Source organism: Zeus faber, assembly GCF_960531495.2.
Source record: "Zeus faber genome assembly, chromosome: 15".
Taxonomy (NCBI): domain Eukaryota; kingdom Metazoa; phylum Chordata; class Actinopteri; order Zeiformes; family Zeidae; genus Zeus; species Zeus faber.
The window spans coordinates 27,845,275-27,865,144 of record NC_137194.1 but is presented as its reverse complement, the minus strand read 5'-3'; the positions used below and the strand labels follow the sequence as shown (position 1 = coordinate 27,865,144).

The 19,870-nt window shown below is 40.7% G+C and overlaps 1 protein-coding gene across 2 annotated transcripts in view; it reads left to right on the top strand.

The window, feature by feature from the left end:
* The first annotated feature begins 569 nt into the window (after positions 1 to 569).
* Positions 570 to 19,870, top strand: part of gnas (GNAS complex locus) — a 35,826-nt gene continuing 16,525 nt past the window's right edge. Inside the window, exons 1-6 of one of the 2 annotated variants that reach the window (XM_080015167.1) lie at positions 570 to 1,177; positions 1,947 to 2,085; positions 6,409 to 6,481; positions 10,153 to 10,207; positions 10,310 to 10,429; positions 17,145 to 17,242. In XM_080015167.1, the coding sequence (XP_079871293.1) occupies positions 1,947 to 2,085; positions 6,409 to 6,481; positions 10,153 to 10,207; positions 10,310 to 10,429; positions 17,145 to 17,242 (485 nt within the window). In that variant the 5' untranslated portion in view covers positions 570 to 1,177. Of the gene's footprint in view, positions 2,086 to 6,408; positions 6,482 to 10,152; positions 10,208 to 10,309; positions 10,430 to 17,144; positions 17,243 to 19,870 lie in introns of both variants that reach the window. The other variant, XM_080015166.1, reaches the window with a different exon arrangement.

The window sequence follows — 19,870 nt, the reverse complement described above, 5'->3', positions numbered from 1 at the left end:
ACAAGAAAATTGTGCCAATATACAATAAACCTACAATTTTACAAAAATACAAATAACGTAAAAACTACAATAAAGGATAAACAAGAAAAGTGTGCCAATATACAATAAACCTAAAAAAAACCCCAATATAAGATGAACAAGAAACAATTAAAATTAAACTCTAAACGACTGTAGTAACAATTCACACTGTCAAAAAATAGGAAATTGTGCAACTTTGCATACATATATAAAGTCAAATCCGTACAATAAAATACGTTATGTCACGTTAGACATAATATTCTGGACAGCACAACTTTGTTATACTATTAATAATGATTCTGTTAAAAAAAAACAAACAAAAAAAACCTAAAAACCCATGACAGCGATCTTGGGCGGAACGGAAGGTAGCGGCTACCGGGCTGTGGCGCTTTGAAGAGGGCGCCGTTTTCTCTGCAGAGTGCGGCCATGCTGCTGACGTCCTGCGCCGTCATGTGATGAGGCTCTCTCGGTCCTTCCCAGGGTTCAATGAGCGTCGTATGCCCCACCCCGTCTCTCCAGCACTGCCTCTCTCAGTCTACTATTCCCGGAGAGAGAAAAAAAGGGGAAAATAATACCTCCAAAGATTCGCTTATTCCCGTCTTTAACCTTCCGCGACCAGCCCGAGGGGGAAGCGGCCTTCCGCGGTGGAATGCGCCGCCACAGCCCGCGTCCTGTCCGTGGATGTAACATGCACATGTAGCCTCAGCCCACCGCTCGGATCCAGAGGAGGGGAATGTAAAAAAAACGAAGCCTTTTACCTGCGCGGAAAAACGTGGAAAATTTCAAGGGATTTTCGCGTCCTTGTCGCGTTCGTGGGAAAGGATCGGAGGATGGTCGGGGGACGATCTGTGCGCAATTTGGAGCCGTGGTGATGCGATGGCTGATACACATTTCAGCAACAAAAGCGAGGGCAGAGAAGGCCCTTTGGATTGAGGAAAGAGAAGAAAAAAAACACACACACAGCAACGAACAGACATCACAAATAAGGAGGAAAAACCATCCGGGGGAACTGAATCATTTCGGGGGATCCGAACGGAAAGCCGCAGTGAGAATCGAGGTGTTATTTGGGGGCGATTTTTTTTTTTGGTGCATATGAACGGAGCTAAATGACGACGGAAGCAATGAAAATATCACCCATGTAGTTTTTATAAGTGTAAAGGTATACAATTTTCTTCCTTCTGTTCCACAGCTCGTCTTTTACACGGACGAAGACGGGCTTTAGTCGAAATATATGAAATAAATAGGAAGTGTTAAGTACACGCATAGAGATGTTGATTATAAAACGTGCCAAAAAGAGCCGTGCCGCTGTGCAGGCAAGTTTTTCTGACGTGCCGAGCTCGGTTGCCTGTCACGGGCAGCAGTGAGACGCTAGACCCGGGCTCTGGAGCTCGGTCGTGCTCCGTGCGTTTGGATCCTCGAAGAGGGAGAAAAACCAAACAAACAAAACAACAACAAACAAAAGGCCACCTTTTTTCCAAGTGTTTGAATTGTGGATTACAATTTGTGTTGGTACCCGGGGAAAAAAAACACAACAAAAAAATAACAACCCCGTGCATGTGAAGGAGGAAAGGCCGAGCAAACTGTGAAGGCGGCCTCGGGCTCGTGACGTCATCAGCTGCATCCTGCCCTGCTCTGACGTCACGATCTGGAAAGACGCGTCATGTCCACTTAGTCTCACCCGAGCGAGACAGCATCTGGATCTGGGATCACAGCGTGTCCATGTCCCTGACATTTCTCCCACCACACCCGAGGGTCAAACGAGGGATCTAGAGTGTGTGTGTGTGTGTGTGTGTGTGTGTGTGTTTCTTTTGTTTATTTATTTATTTACATTTCAAACACCCCCTCCTCCCTCCAACCTTCATCCTCTTCCTCCATCCTCCTCTCTCCCCTGGACCCCTTGTCTTTTTTTTTTTTTTTCCTGTGGGAAGATGGGTTGTTTGGGCAACAGCAAGACCGAAGACCAGAGGAATGAGGAGAAAGCACAGAGAGAGGCCAACAAGAAGATAGAGAAGCAGCTCCAGAAAGACAAGCAGATCTACAGAGCAACACACCGGCTACTGTTGCTAGGTGAGTCCCTGCAGGCCCCAGCACCTTGGGGTGCTGCTCAACATTGGGCCACATGTCTGCCACGAACCACATATGACAGATTGGTCTTTTCACTTTTTAGCCACCGTGCATAGTATTCACAGGGTGTCTTCGGGTGCTTATAAATTCAATTTGACATATTTTGGGCCTTAAAAGCTATTAGATTGAGTTATATTTCAATTTCTGAGGTCTTATATTCAACAGCAAAACATTTTGTTTGATTTTTATTCATCCATATTTCATACTTTGTCAAAATTGGTCAAGTTGCGTCTGCCAACATTCATGATACTATAAAACCCCAGCATATCTCCACCTGCTTCACCTCCCTGTTGCAGATGGAGCCAACTCACTGCATACATACCTTCATACTTACCTGCAGTGACAAATCCAAGAAAATCCTTGTACTTATCTGTCTGAAGTTCTGTTGGGGTGGGTGGGGGGGTATTGTTTCGAATGGATAATAGTTCAGTTCATAGAATCATCCATTTAATAACCTGCCCTGTTTCTACCCAGTACTGACCTCTGCCCCGTACTGAATGTGTAGTACTTACTCTCATTGAGAGTAATCAATGAATCATTCATTGGATAGAATTTGCCTTAAAATGTATCACATTTAAACCTCTGATACCTACACACCCTATTATATTTTCGATGCGTTTGCATTGTACTAAACACTGCTATCGATCGCCACTGCTTCCAAGAAATGTGCATTTACCCAAGAAGCGTGAACGTGTGTGGGGATCAACATGTGGTTGGGGGGAGAGAGAGAGAGAGAGAGAGATGCATTATATAAGACACAATGCCATCACCTGGCCTAACCTGCTGTCCTCCGTGATGAACAATACTCTCAGTCCAGAGCCTTCACATTGTACTTTAATCTCAAATAATCAATAATGATAATGTTTGATGCGGCCAACGACAGCCTGGGAGCAACATGCAAGTGTATATGTTGAGGAGGAAGTTGTGGTGACTTTAAGAAAGCAGAAGGACAGAGCCCACCAGAAACCTCAAACAAAGTACAGAAGCTACCTTGATAAAATGATCTTATTTCTGTCTATTAATAATCAATATCACATAAAAGTGTATATAAAATCTCAAATATTACTCAGTACCTCTACCTTGTAATTGTTTAATCTAAGAACCATCATTTTCTTTTTAAATTTGTGGAATTAGTAACTGTTGAAGTAGTCTATATCCTTTCTGATCTTGCTGTTTTCAGAGCACTCAAGACAGCAAAAATGAACCGAATTATGAATTATATTTTACCTGATTCTGTTGTCTCACGTCAGTTATCGTAACCAAAAATTGCTACAACTGTAAAAGTACTATAAAATGAAATAAAATAAATCATTGTTTGTTTATTTATTTATTTTTTTTTTATTTTCTTTCAAATCATCCAATCATATCTGTATCCTAATGTATGCCTACATTTTAGAAATGGAAAATATATGGTGAGGTTATGAAGATGTTGATCTAGGATTACAAAGCAAACGGTATTTTGAAACAAAACTTAGAAGTTCATTTAAGAAGTGAAAAACAATGCTATGACTTTTGGCCGACGGTTATGAAAGCTACATGAAAAAAATTACATGTAGCTTTTATTTGGGATAAACAGAAGTCCTCAAATGTTAGGTATTTTCATAGATAGATAAAATAAAAAATGGGCATCACTTGGTATTACCTTTGAACCCCCCCTACTTTTGTCTTACTTTTAACAGTCATACAGTATCTTACAATCAATATTTTATTTTCTCAGCTTGTTTCTGTCTGGCAGGGAATGTCATTAATAATATCATTAATAATAAATGATCATTATTTCAATCAGTCAGCAAATAAACACTGCTTTGGGAATATACGTCTGTCTTTTCTTCTGACATATTGTAAAAGATAATATTCTTTTCATTTATTGCATTGTTGCATTATAATTTTAAATGGAACGAGTCTTGTAATCACTGGCGCATTTCAATACAATATGGTGGCAAATGACAGAAATATTTATGTTTCTGTAGGGCCCCGACTTCTTGGTTTTGTCTGCTTGTCTCAAATCAGATTTTCAGATCACTTTTCCCTGACTGTTCCATGACACAAATAGTTTCCATGATGGTTTGTGTCCGTGTCTGCATCGCAAGATTTGTTTTTGATTAGATCCAACTGTTGCTTATATAATGAGAATATCTTTTTATTTTTTGTTTCCTTACTATAAACAAATATTGCCAAAGTGATTGGATTCTCTAGATGATCAGCACCACATTGAGCACTAGGCTGCTTCGAATGACTTTCTACAGTTTGAGTCCCTGTCCCTTTTATTATATATGTTATTTCAGGCTTCTGTACGCCCTTAATGTTATTTAATGGGCTTTGCCTCCAATTTTCAAACGTTGAGTTTGTGACGTATGACACCATACATTTTGATTTTGTAGTTTAAAAACAGGCTGTTGTGTTGTATCTTCTTTTGAACTTTTAGTATCTTTGAAACTGCATATTTATGTAAATATTTCCCTTTGGACTTCCTACTGATAAACAATCTCTTCCCAAATGTTTCAAGGAGAGTTCAAGGAGAAAAAACTTCCCATCGCTCCATTCTCATTACTGCATGTATTTGCTTAAGTATTTATTTAGAAAAGAAAATATGTCTATCATTTATGTAACACCATCATTACATATTGCCTCCACAGTTGCATTAAAATAAATGTATTTGCACCTTATAACATGCACAAGCTGTTCAACCTTGAAGATAAAAGAAAAGATTTTCACAGAAACAGAATTCCATGTTGGTTACATTTATTGGCAGATGAATAAAAAGGGGCTGATCCATCATTAGACCTTTTTAGAGAAGCTCCTTCGAAATTCTCCAATTTCAAAATTTGGTCGTGGCCTAACCCCTGGGCCAGAAGCGGCACGTATTTTTCCATGCGCAAAGCATAAACTGGAGCGTAGATTCCCATAGAGGTCCATTCAAAAAATGTATTTAGTGAAAATATTGAATTACCAAATACCAAGCCTGGTATTCATCTATAACATACTGTATATAAAATTGCTGATATATGGTCCTAACTAGGATTACTTTTTCACCACTAGAAATAAACCTCACTTACAGTATGTAAATAAAATATTATCATTCCAGCAGGAAAACAAATATCACACACAGAAATAGACTTTATATTTGACTTCATACCTGGGAAAGTGTTCTGAATTCCCGTTTATATTATGTTTTATATTTATGTTTGCGTTATTTCAATCAGGCACCTGGCCAGACAGCTCAGGTAGCCTCGGGGGCCCTCGTGCCCTCACTCTCCATATCAATCTCTGCATATAAACAATGAACGCTAATCTCACAAACTAATCCAACTACGTTCATCAACAAACAGACTCGAAATGCGAATGAGATGAAAAGCAAAGGGTTGAAAACAAAAGCAAAGATTCACTTTAGCCCATTAAAGGTTGTTACGTTCCACAGTTTGTAGTTTCAGTGATAGAAAGTCAGGAGAGTGCTGCTGTCAGTAGCGCGTCATAGACTGAATGAAGACGGACCGCAGGTGAACTGACCAATCTACAAAATGTGTGTCGCTTCTGGTGTGGCCCAGGGGTTATACCTGGACGTTGGACGTCGTCATTGCCCATACACGGACTTGGTTCCACAGCTTTAGTTTCAGTCTACATTATGAGACTTGGAGTCGTGGGTCGTGGCTCGGATGTTGAAATAGATTATATTTTTGAGGAGTGTTGCCAAGCGGCTGCAGCAGTTGAGGCAAATTAACTGTTGGCAAAAGTACCATTTGAGTTGAAGTCGGCTACACAAGTCCTAGAGTTCCAAACTTATGAGGTTTAAAAAAAAAATAATGTGACAGGGAAGCTAGACGGTCAGGATCAGGAAATTTACGTTGGTGATGACAGTTGATTACAATTAATTAATTGCGTTGAACATGTGTATTGGATTTTTTTGGTAATTGTATTCCACTATCGCAGTCGAAGCCCATAACAGTGTAATGATACGCATCCACCTTTATGAAGGAGAGCCGTTTATTGACATTGAACACCTGGCATATTCACCTTACATTTCGAATGGAAACAAGTGGTTTGAGAGTTCTACAAAATCAATCAGATAATTAATAGATGAGAACAAATTTAGCTTTAAGATTTAGGACAAATATTGATTCACCTCAGGAAGAACTTTCAACAGCAGATACTACACGGTACATGTGTCCTCGCGGAGACTTGATCCACAGGTCATCAGCACTCTAAAAATCTGTCTTCCCTCTCTCTCTGTCCCTTCTCTCATCCCTCGCTCCTGTCTGTCCCTCACAGGAGCTGGAGAATCAGGGAAGAGCACCATTGTGAAACAGATGAGGATTTTGCATGTCAATGGCTTCAATGCAGAGTAAGTATGTGTGTGTGTGTGTGTGTGTGTGTGTGTGTGTGTGTGTGTGTGTGTGTGTGTGTGTGTGTGTGTGTGTGTGTGTGTGTGTGTGTGTGTGTGTGTGTGTGTGTGTGTGTGTGTGTGTGTGTGTGTGAACTGATTTGCTGTTATTGAAGAAAGTCTTTACACAACTCTTAATTTACTGGTTATTTAATGACTCCATTTCACCCTCTCCCGCGCTCTTTTTTTATGTCTCTCTGTCTTCTATACTCAGAGATTCTGAAGGATGTTGCTTTTCCTCCCTTTCTCGGCCTAAGCTGTGATCAATCATTTTAGAATTCAGCGCAACAGAAACCTGCCCGTCCTAAACAGGGACCCCTCACCCCGAGCTCGCTCATAGGGAATCGTTCAGGTTTCCCCTGTGGACGTTTTTGGAGCAAACCCCACTGTGTTGGGAGGCTTCTGTGTGTCCCAAATTGATTTAAAAATAAACTTGAAAAACCTGCCAGTGAGTGTCCCCTTTGGGTTGCTAAGCATGGTGATTTTCGTTCTTGTTGTGGTAGTGGTGGAGATATCTCTAATAAGATAGCACGGTAGGTTAGAGGTCGATCCAGATTTCCGATTGACTTATTTTCGGCGATCATCTGGCGTTGTCGTTCAAAAAGATACAAAATGTCAGAAAAAATATCTGTTGTTGAAGATGAATGAGGCTCAGTGATGAGTCATTGGAGTGATATGGACATTTTGTAGAATGTCAAACATTTTAATGTATATGTTGTGTTCCAAACGGAGCTCACTTTTCACTATCAATCACGACGACGCCAAAGGAGCTGAGATGAATTCTGTATTTAAGGAACAGTATAACGTCATGTTTGTTTGTGACATTTCTGATTTAGTGTGTGTGTGTGTGTGTGTGTGTGTGTGTGTGTGTGTGTGTGTGTGTGTGTGTGTGTGTGTGTGTGTGTGTGTGTGTGTGTGTGTGTGTGTGTGTGTGTGTGTGTGTGTTCTGCTGTTGTCTGTGGGAAATTATGAACCCAGTAGCTTCTCAGCGGGTCAGACTAGAAAATTGGCACTCAAGGCGTACAACACCGTGTGACCGAACTCGTGACTGTACAACACTAAGCTGTGTGTGTGTCTTCATTACGAAGGCACATAAACACATGCTTGATCATCACTTTCCTTCAGATCCTTTATATGATTTAAATGATCTGGTTAATATGAGTCTTTCTCAAGTTATGTGATATGTTAAGTGCCTAGTAATTAAATGATTGCTACACATCATCCACAGTGTGTGTGTGTGTGTGTGTGTGTGTGTGTGTGTGTGTGTGTGTGTGTGTGTGTGTGTGTGTGTGTGTGTGTGTGTGTGTGTGTGTGTGTGTGTGTGTGTGTGTGTGTGTGTTAACCATTCGCTGGCAAGGAGATGCTTAATTTCTATCGGTTTCTGAATTTCTCCATCCAAATGTGGTAAAACTGGTGTGCTAAAAGTTTAATCATTTTGTAATTTCTTCTTAAATATAGGTCAGGACCTAAAATGGGTCCTGCAGAGTCCCCACATGACACAGGAGTTGTTGGAGTTTTAATGAGTTTGTGTCCCGCAGCAAGAGACAGCCACTGGTTTCAGTGGCGGGGGCTGTCGGCTGCAGCTCAGATGGGAGCTTGTGACCGGAAGGTTCTGTGTTTAAGTTCTTGGTTTTGACAAGGAAAGTGAGTGACTGACCCCACTGCCGTGCCCTTGGGCAAGGCAAAATAAATTTAAATCGCCACCAAACGGAGCACTGTGTTGCAGTTAGAAGTGGATTCAAAACCAATTAAAGAAAAATATATTTTGGGCGTTGTTCTTTTTAAAATATTTTCTAAGATTTTATAGAGGCGTGTGTGTGTTATCTAACTTGCTTTGAATGCTGTTGTTTCTGTAACGGACCACGTCATAACACAGTTCATCATGAAGGCGAGGTTATAACACTATTTATCTCAACCTCAGGTATTTGTGGTCCTTTGAGTGTATGTACAAAGTTAAAATGCCTTCCCATTCATTTATAAAAATCAGTTTGCTTTGTTGTGTCATTAGTGTGTCAAGATGCACGCACACTGAATCTTATGTTGTTGTCCGACTTCCCTCTTATTGACAAAATCAAATATCACAGTATTTTTTGTCCATCAGTATCGATAATTTAAAAAAATAAAAAAATTGTTGTTCATGATATATCCAGAGATATATTATGAATTATATTATATAAGAGAAATGATCATCAGTAATATGGATATCATGGCCAGAACTGCATTAATTTACTGTAATGCAGCCTTAAACACAACATTTAACTATATCACCATATTACATTAGACACCCATCCTAGACGATATCTAGTCTCACATCACAATATCAATATTAGCCCTACCGCTTACCTTATTTTACATTAAACCAGCCTCTTTATAGTGCATATACAGTGTGCCTTTACGGTAGCATGTCCATAGTACTATTCACCTCCAACCCTGTTCTGTGTTGTGCATGTACACATACTCCTATAGAATGGAGAGGGGAGGGTGAAAACACTAGTTTGCAGGACCCTGTGATTTATAATGACTATCAAGTTGAAAATGTAAACAAGGCCTTGGCAGCGCACCCATTGACCCTCCCTGTATGGTTTATTATTTTGCCGTGCACTGTGTGCCATCGTTGCGAGACGCCATCATGTTCAGAAGTTTGATGATGTTTGAGAGTTCAGCTTCCTCAACGAGACTCTTCAACACATTCCATAATCCCCGCAATGGGGAGGAATTCTTTGATATCTTTAATTTGCTTTTGTGACCCTGTGCTTACTCTGCGTGCTCTCTGTGTTGTGTTGATCGGGCATCTGGTGGTAGTGGCTCCTGGAATGGACGACGGGCAATGTTTGGAGCTCGCAAGACAATGTTCGAGAAAAGAGAGGAAAATGAAAGGATGTGAGGATGCAAATGCCAGCTCTATGGAGGCCTGCCGTTTCTTTTGTGTTGCCGGGTGTGTGTAATGTGTGTTTGTGTGGTGCCTTCACCAGGACGCTCAAGGTTCAATATGCGTTTCTAGGGAGGTTTTCCAGGTGTAGGACTGTTCTTAGGCCTCCTGGTTGCTATTTACAGATCTCTTTGGACTCTACAGTCCGTTCCTGATACTTGTTGCTCTCTCAAGTTCATTTATGTTGTTCAGCAGATACATTTATCCACTTAAAATAAGTACTTTTCTCATCAGTAGTCTGGACCATCTGCACATCACTTTTTATTTTTTTCTTGTTTCTCCTGAGTATTTTTGGATTTTTATTCGGTGTATAACATGGTTCTCTGGAGAAAAACAAAAGTAAAATAATATCCTAAGTTTGGCTTCATCAGTGTAAAACCTTTTTCTCCAGGCATGTTCTTTTAGTTATGTCATCTTTTTTCACCGGCTGGGTTTCCCCATCAACAGTAAGTTCAGCCTCACCCTCCTAAGGCAGTTTTAAAGTCCTAAAATAAAAATCTTTTGGGATGGGACCCTGGGTTCTGCCCCACTGAGTCCCTGGGCATTAGGAGGAACACTATGTCTAATGGGAATGGAGCTCAATGTAGTGTGACTATTTTTAATTATAGGCTCCTTTAAGAGTCCTGCTTTGAGTTGGTGAAGGTATTTCCCCCCAATATCGTCACCATAACTGACCCACTGTGGGTTTTTTTTTTAATCACAGGGAGAAGAAGCAGAAAATTCAGGACATTAAGAATAATATTAAAGAAGCCATTGAGGTGAGTGTCTGTTTTTCACAATAATGTTCTTTACACTTAACCACTCCGTCAATCCACCGTCCACCTAAACACATTGTTTGTCTCTGTTTGTGTCTCTTCTAGACCATTGTAACAGCGATGAGCACACTGACGCCGCCGGTGCAGTTAGCCTGCCCTGAAAACCAACACCGCATCGAATACGTCCTCAACCTCGTCAACCAGAAAGACTTTGAGTTCCCCTCTGTGAGTAGGACAAAGTCTTTCCCTCTCTAATTCTCTCTCTCTTGCTCTCTCGATTCTATTCAATGGGCTTGATGCCATGGGAAACATACGTTTACATTTGCCAAAGATAATGGAAAATGAAAAATAAAAAATGTAACAGAAAAAATAAAAATTTGAATTTTAATGTCAGAAAAATATACTCACATGAGTGAAGATAGCTGAGATTAAAATAAGAATAGAAAAACATAAAAATGTGAATGTTGCTGTTAAAAAGAAAATAAATATATGAACTGAATTTTTATTTATATATATATATATATATATATATATATAGAAGAGAACTGATATAAGAACTGACTGTTCACTTGTTGCCTAATATATCCCACACCTTGACAGGTGCATTGTTATTCACTTCACCATATATATATATATATATATATATATATATATATATATATATATATATATACATACATATACACACACACACACACACACACACACACAATGTATATGGGTAACGCTAGCCTAAAATGGAAATGTAGACATGGTAATTACAAATAAAAATATTATTACAAATAAGAAATATGGAATAATAATTGGTAACCTGAAATAAATGCATATACGCTATATTTACATACAGTGGTGATATACAGTACAGTGGGCTTTGCTGTCTGTCTCTCTCTCACCCACACCAGGAAACACAAGCACACACACTTGTGTCATTCCCCCGCCTGGAACCCAGGGTAACCAGGTAGCATGAGGCTGGGGACTGAGCTGTGCTGATGATCTTTTAAATCCTGTGTCAATCCTGTGGTTCACATTCCCCACGGGGCGATCCCGTTAACTGACGTTATTGTTCATTAACTGTTGCCACCAGGGCCCGGGTTAATTCATTTTTCAATCCCTTCAATTATAAACAAAACAAATGATCATTTGCTCATATTCGAGAAGTCACCTCCCCTAAGCTTTAAAAAAGCTTGACAGTCAAAAATTGAGAATGAGAATACTAATAAAATAGGATAAAAAGTGAGGTAAACATAACATTTTTTAATTGTCAAATATAAGGCGTTTTCGCATCAAACAGTTCTGGGGACTCCCTGAGGGGAACTAGGAACTGGGGAGGTCCCCTGAGAGCTAGATACATCAAGGGCTTTTTTTGTGGTTGTGTTCGCACTGCACTGGAACTCTGGAGTGAAGCTGAAGTGACGACGACGTTCAGCACGAGTTCCGTGATGTATTATTTTTGTATCTTTCACTGATTTCGCCTTATCAGTACACTAAAATCTGTTTCTGAACAAATTTGAGGGGAGAAATAGACAATCCAGTTGCTGGATCTTCACTGATATTTGATCTACAAGCGGTAATTTAAAAGTTTGTTCCGACTTTCGTAAGGCACAAGGGTCGCATCGGGACAGCGCACGGTGATTTCTTTGTTTCATCAATTAACCCCACCCAGAGCGATGCAACTCGACTGGGTGGACTGTCCAATGCGCCGGGGGTGAGGGACCGTGCACTTACGTCACTGATGGTTCCTCTTGTGCCGGTTAGTTCCTGCCCTGGAGTAGGAGCTAAAAAGAGTCCCTCAAATCACGTTCTAAGAACTAAGATCGTTCCTAGTTCCTCCAGTGCGGACACGGTTCCTCCAAAAAGTTCTTGGAACTATGAAAAAGTTCCTGCGGTGCGAAAACGCCTATATACAAATAGCTAACTAAATTCGATACTATGCACAGGATAAATGATTGTTATGATCATGCTATAATCATGTTTTAGTCAATATGAGAAATGTAGTTACAAATAAAATGCAAACAGATGCGCTTCTCAGTTCGGTTGGCGCAACTTTCCGTCCTACACAAACTTATGTTCCAACATTCAATGTCCGAAGATATCTCTTCTGCAATATGTATGTGTTATTATTCCTGTGTTAATGGCATAAAATAAACCAAAAAGACAATTAAAATGTGTATTGCAATTATTTAGTCGGCCAGCCATGATTGCAACACTGCTAGTATCCTAAAGTCATGATTTTATGGTGGTTTATGGTGGTTTTATATTGGTTTCTTTTTCTGTGTTCACAGAACACATATATATACATATACACATACATATATTTTTATCAAATATATTTCCTGGCCTGAAACGTACTGAGAGCAGCTGTGTGTGGCCAGGGGGTGTTTTAAGGTCAGCACTAGAAAGAAAGAAAAAAGGAATGAAAAAAGAAGGAAGCAGTTACTATTGGAAACATAGTAACACACTGGTGTGTGTGTGTGTGTGTGTGTGTGTGTGTGTGTGTCCCAACCAGCCCATGCTATTTGTCTTAGAGTGTGTGTGCGTGTGCGTGTGCGTGCGTGCGTGCGTGCGTGCCATGTGCAGCGCGTGCGTGCCATGTGCAGCGGGTGCGTGTGCGCTGACTGGAACGCCGTATAGTGTGACTCCGTGTCCTCATGAGGATAGGGTTCAGATGTTGCGTGAAGCCACTGTTTCAACATTGTTGATTTTTGGGATCTTGTTATCATCTGAGAAGTCCATCTGTTGTTCCAGTTTAATGTAGTGTTGATGTCTGGAGTTGCAAGTGTTAATTGTGTATTATTATATATTGTATATTATTGATTGTTTGATTCCTGCCCCATATGATTGGAACCAAACTCTCTACATCTCTGGATGTCCATGCCTCGTCTAAGAGGGTGCACTGAGGAAAGACAAAATGAAACAAATAAAGAAAGAGAAAACTTGGGAAAAGCTATATACAGGTTTAACAGATTGAAGCGTTGTTTTCAATGGCTCATTTATTTTAGTGTACAAAGGCTGTTTTGCAGACTCTTGAAGGTCACGTTGAGGACTTTTGCAGAATTCTCCTCAACTTTGCACACTTTGACAAAGGGATTTTCCAGTCATTCATTGTGTTGGGTGATGCCTGTTGATGACAACGAAAAGGATTCTGTGGTGAATTTTTTTTAATAGTTTGTGTCACAGAGCTGCATATTGACCGCTATTCCCTATTTGCTGTCTTTACCATTCTCTGTGGGAAGCAAAAATTATCTGGATGCTTGTTTATCAAAGGCAACCGTTGAGGTTTAGAAAAGTCTCCTCACATCCTCAGCCTTTGTGCATCTCCTCCGACCCCTTGAGCTGTCGCAGCGTCGCACCCATCACATTGAGGTTTCTGATTCTGAGTCATCAGCATTGGTGCTTGTTTCTTCCTTCCTTCCATCTCGCCTTCCATATTGGTGTCCGACCGCTTCCCTTCTTTCAACACATTTATCTGTGTCTCCGTGCTCTCAAGCAGCGATTGTAACTATCCAATATACTGGTTAAATTCAGTGATTTGTTTCTAAACACATTGTACATGTTCGAAAGTTATTGCTGAAAACATGAGAACTATGTAGTACTGAAGTGAGGGGTAGAGAGAGAGGAGAGAGAGAGAGAGAGAGAGAGGAGAGAGGAGAGAGACGAGAGAGAGAGAGAGAGAGAGAGGAGAGAGAGAGAGAGAGGAGAGAGAGAGAGAGAGAGAGAGAGAGAGAGAGAGAGAGAGAGAGAGAGAGAGAGAGAGAGAGATTTTCTCTCTCCCCCCCCCCCCCCTACAGCTGATGATAAAGGAGGATTTTGTTTGTAAAACGCGTGATGAATTTGCTTTCAGGGTGATCCCATTCATAAAGGGATATTTTCTTCCAAAGTTACTTTCTTCACTATTCAGTAAATATGTTGTCATTCTATCTGTGACTGTGTCTCTGATCTAGTTAAATTTATTACTGTATGGTAGGTGCTGGATTGGACATTGTTTAACAAAAGATGAATTTGAATTATTAACACTGTGTGATCAAATATCATTTTATTTTAAAACATACTATGTTAATGTTTTGACCAAAGGAGCAATTTTTTGAAACAGATGAAAACATAATGGAAAAAGTCACATAATAACGTCAAAGTCTGTATCAATCAAATATCAATCTATCCAACACTTGGTTCCAGTCTAGTAATTTGATTTGACAATAGCCATTAAAATATCAACTACTATGTTTATTTTGCTGCTAGAATCTGTTTAGGCCTCCATTTGAGGTTAAAATAAGATAACCTTGCAATACCGTGATGCAACGTTTAATTTCTGTTTTAATGCATACTTGAACCATCAGGTTAGAAAACGTTCTGGCCCACAAAAACTGTTATTTGCCCGGAAAGGTATAATGCCCTGAATGAAGCAAATCATGATTGGTAAGACAGTATCCACTGACTGTTTAGAATCATTTAAATCAAATGTGTTTTTCAGAAAAAATTCACCCGTCTTGACTGATCCCCCCCAGTGCGGCAACAACTCTTTACCTGGATTATAGGTGCACAGTCAAAATGATGTATGAATGAAAAAAACAGAACTTAAACCTCAGTAAAGAGCTTCAGGAGCAGACTTCCTACACGTGAACTTCATGCGTCAGTGTTGCTTCATCCACCATCTTCTCTCCCGAAGCAGAAGTCAATGGAGAATGGGGAGATAGGGAAGGAATGTTTGCCTTAAGGCTGAATTGTGCGAAATTCCCCGGCTACTGATAGCGAAGGAGTATTACAACATCCTATTCAAGTTCATATTAAATCAACCCCCTCCTCCCCTGCAGTACCTTTCTGTCGTTCTACCTCCATTGTCCAGCAATTCGATTACAATTCTCGAAATAATCTCCGGAATTGAGAGGGAGTGGTCTCACCCTAATTATTATTCATCAGCTGACCTTTGAGTGATGGGTACCAACTTGCTCACTAGCACCTCCTCCAGGTGAGAACTGAAAAAATTAATTTAAAGCAAGTACAAGCCACTTTCATACAGAGATCACTCAATATTGCCGGAAAGAAGATCTGTCTCTGACATGGCTTTGCTCTTTTACACTGAACCAAACAAAGGTGCCATAATGCTGCCCCAGTGTGTGATTTTTAGATAGATGCCGACTTTCCAGCATAATGCCGTGACCATGGGGGCGTTGAGCTGTAACACAACAGCGTCGGCCTCTAGTGTGACATATAACATACGGTTGAGGAGAATCACACTGATTTAATAAACTAATAATTAAAATAATAAAAGTCTTATTTAAAATTATTACATTATTCCAAATTATTTTATTCAATAAACACTGTAGCCTCAGGTGAAGACAGTGCTGGCTTGCTGACAGCGGAGCTGTTGGCGGCCGGCGGTGCACCGCCACTGGCTGCACAGGTGTTATGCATACCGTATCCGTAACAGTCATCTAATGCCCATTCTGCCCATTGCCCATTCTGTCTCCACGCTCCAGGCTCTGACGGGAGTTTTTTGGATTGTTTCTCCATGTGGGAACTTCTCTGTAAAGGAGACAAACATGTGAAGCTGTTGCGGAGCTGCGGCAGAACCGTCACCGTGTGCGTAACGCCCCCCCCCCCCCCTTCCCCTAGTTCTAAATTTGAGCGTTACATTTTTTTTTAATATATTACAATTTTAAAAAAATAATAAAGCATACAAATTCGAAATGGGATCATAGAGGAATATCTGCAGCCCTAATAGTTTTTAAGGTTGGTTTTGACAAGGCGCAGCTCGCAAATGGATATGATAAGACTACCTCTGCTGCCAGCTCAGGGGCTGAACAACAATTCCCCCCCATTCCAAGGTGGCACACTAATAAAGGCAAAACATTCCTGCCTTGAGCAAGCTGTGTAAAAGGGGCTATAGTTTGATGAATGGGTGTGGCTTCATAGTGTGAAGCTGTTTGTATGTGAGTGTATGCAAATGAGAGTATGTTAATGAGAGTATCCGATGACATCATGAGTATCAGAAAATCTGATCGTCAGAGACAGGATGAACCAGGTGAAGCTCTCTTGAAAAATATCAGTTTCTACTATCAGTTCTTTTTTTCTAAGGGAAGAGACTGGAACAAAATGCATGTTGGATAAAGTCATACGCGATCTTAAGAAATGTTGGTGTTGGAATTTGGGTCTTGCCTTTAACCTGTGCCTTTATTGTGTATCAAATCAAATCATTTTTTATTTATACAGCACCTTTCAGGCAAGCAAATACAATTTAAAGTTCAATTATTCAATAATAAAAATAAATGAAAATACATAAAAATAAAAAAGCAGATACAGATACATACATAAAACAAGTTCAATTATATTAAAACACAGGAAATATTGATATAAATAAAATACAACCAGATGGCAGAACGACTCCTTACGTAAAAGCCAGGCGTAAAAGGGTTGTTTTAAGATTATTTTTAAAGCTGTCTACTGATGGTGCATTTCTGATGGTGTAGCCCCCAGCCAGGCAGCTGGTCAGTCTGTAGAGATCTGGTGTAGAAAGGTGCCCCAGCCCTCTTGGAATGTGGCCCCCACCCTCTACCTCTACAGTACCTCTACCTCTCCATCTCCACCCCTATTTACCTTAAGAGATATGTACACAGGAACAACGTACAGTGCGTATGGTGTCAACAGACATGCCCTGGAACACGTACCATAGAAGAAAGAAAGACGCCCTCCTGCCTGCCTCTGTGTACCTCATTTAGGGCTTTTGTCATGGACCATTTCAGGAACCAGGAACTTATTTTTTATTACCTTTCCCCACAATTCATTGCACACACACACATTTCCGCCAATATCGCCTGTAGTGTCAAGTGTGACTGTTTTTTTACATAGCTTCTGCATTCCTGTCGCTCAATACTATCTTTTCTAATGCTTTCTGTCCCTTTTTTGCCATTCATCTCTCTCTCTATCGCTCTGTCTGTCCATCCAGGAGTTCTACAACCATGCCAAGACACTATGGCAGGATGAAGGGGTCAAGGCGTGTTTCGAGAGGTCCAACGAGTACCAGCTCATTGACTGTGCGCAGTAGTAAGTACCTCCATTTGGAAACCTTTTCTTTCTTTTCCTTTTTTTTTTTTACCCCTTTATTTTATCTCTTGATTGTCTCAACAGTGCAGTAAGGTGGAGCAAGACCGAGGGTACCCAGAGGGGAGCAAATACTGTAGGTCCAAAAAGTGGCGGGGGGATGTAAGGAATCCACAAAAGGTCTTATTTACGTAGTGCAGCGTTGGAGTGTCTTTATGCTCCGCTGGCCACACGTTTGGGGTTCAGGAGACTTTCTTTGGCCTCCTGCTTGTTCAGAGGGGTGGTTTACTCACTGTTTCCCTTTCTTGTTGCTGTGAAAAAGCCTTTACACCAACATTCTGAACCATGTCAGATTGTGTTTCCATGCCGGGTCCACAATGAAAATGTGACCATGAAATGAACGATGACGCTGGACTTCACATCCCTCGCTTCAGTGAAACGTCTCCGTAGTCCTTTTTGTATTTCAAGTGTTCACTTAATTTAAAGACTCATGACACCTCTATAAGGCGACTGAACTGAGAGGCAACTTTTTTTGCTTGGGATACTATCATGTCAAACTGCTTGAAAGTCAATTTCTAGTATTTTTTTTTATACATTACAGCCCCTGTGTAGTATGCAATCACTATTGGGTTTTTAATTTACCTCTACACACACACACACACACATACACACACACACATTATGCAAAGCATTGAGACACTGTGCTGTAAATGTCAACACTGCCCCTCTTTTCAGGTTTTATCCACTCGTCTTCACCCCTTCACTCTCATTTTGCTCTCTCATTCTGATTCAGCATCTTTCCATCTGGTCTGCTGTCCGTCAGCCTGTCTTACTCTTCTATTCCCTCTATTTTGATCTTTTTTTTTGTATTTGTTTCTTGATAGGTTAATATAATTGCCTATTGTACTTAAGGCCACCTCTGGTACTTTTATATTTTTGAGCAAGTTAATGTTCGCACTCCCTGCTGCAGTACATTGATCCCTCACTTACTCGCTGTGCATTTTGTATTTAAATATCGATGACCGATGACCAAAAGTAAAATAAAAAAGAATGATATTCAAGGTGAAACTGAAAAAAGTGACATTTGATTATCCAAGCTTAAGACATCTTATTTTTCTGTGTCATTTTTGCCCCTTGATAACATGACTTTCGAGCAGTCATTTATTCGTATTGAAAAATCTTTGTTTGAGTGCTTTGATTGCTTGCTTTCATTCTCTGTTACCGATGCTAGCCAGTAGCGTTGGTGAGAATCTACTTTTGTTTATCGGTTGCCATGGCGATGCTGAATAATGACTTTTCTATTGACAATCACTCCCCCGTTTTCTGATGGGAGAATACACTATGGGGGACAGAAGAGAAGGATGTGAAATTGAAATTGGATAAACAGATGCTCGCCAACATCCACTTTTTATAATAAAATCCACTATTTAGGAAAGCAAATGAGAAATCTCACATTTCCAAGCACATATTTCATCATTATTTTGGTTTTCAATATAAAATCGAAGAAAATTCTGAAATGCATTTACATTTGCAAACATCATTTCATTTCAATATAATAGTAAGCAGAATGGATCTTTTATTTGTAGGACCGCTCAATCAAATAGATTCATTGAAAATGCTGATGTATATTTTACCTCACATTTTAATTTAACTACCCAGTAATAAAAGTGAAATAACAGTGGTGACATCATTCTCAAAGGAAGCACTAGTGTTGTAGTGTTGTCGAGACTCCGCCCCACATGTCCGTCTGGGGGGACAATTGGGACGCAGGAAGTGTTTTGCCAAAATAGCAGCAGTTTGTGTCACTGTGGATCAAGCATGGGACGGGCTGAGTCATCTGGAGGGAGAGAGAGAGAGAGGATGGAGGGATGAGCTGAAAGGAGAGTTCCTCCTCCTCCTCCTCCTCCTCCTCCTCTTTTTTGACAGTGAATCTCAGCAGGTAGAGTTGATGTGCACTCTTGACTTGCTTCGTGTTTTAGAGTTTCTTGTTGTTGTAGGTACGATTCTGTCGTCTGTCCCTTCCCCTTCCCTGTCTGCTTATCCACTGTCTCTGTTTCTCTCTGTTTGCGGTCTCTCTCCCTCTATCCCTCTGTCTGTTCCTTTCCCTCTCTCTGTCTAGCCCTCAATCCTTCTGTCTGTCATTCCTTCCATCTGTCCCTCTGTCTGTCTCTGTCTGTTTTTCCATCTCTCTGTCTGTCTCTGTCTCTCCATCCCTCTGTCTCTCTGTCTGTCTGTCTGTCCGTCATTTTGGAGAGTGCTCCAGTCAGGGCAGATTGGGAGCTAGGGGTCTATTAATAGCGCCTGTGGTTGGGTCTCCATGGTTACCGTTCTGGAGGCCATGGCGCTGGGGAGCTATTTTTGAAATCTGCTCTGTAATGTCAGACAGACATCAGTATGCATGCACGCTCTGTCTCCCTCCCGCTCACGTGCACTCTCCCTCCCTCCATTCATCCCTCCCTAAATCCATCCCTCTCTTGTCTGCCCCTCTCTTCCTCGCTCTCTCTCTTTCCTTTACTTAACACTCCATATGCACTCCTCATCTCCCTGTTTGTGTCAGTGGCACGTGTGCTGCCACCCCATCCCTTCAGCGTTTTGCGTCCTCATCTCTCCATTCTTACTTTCTCCCAAGTT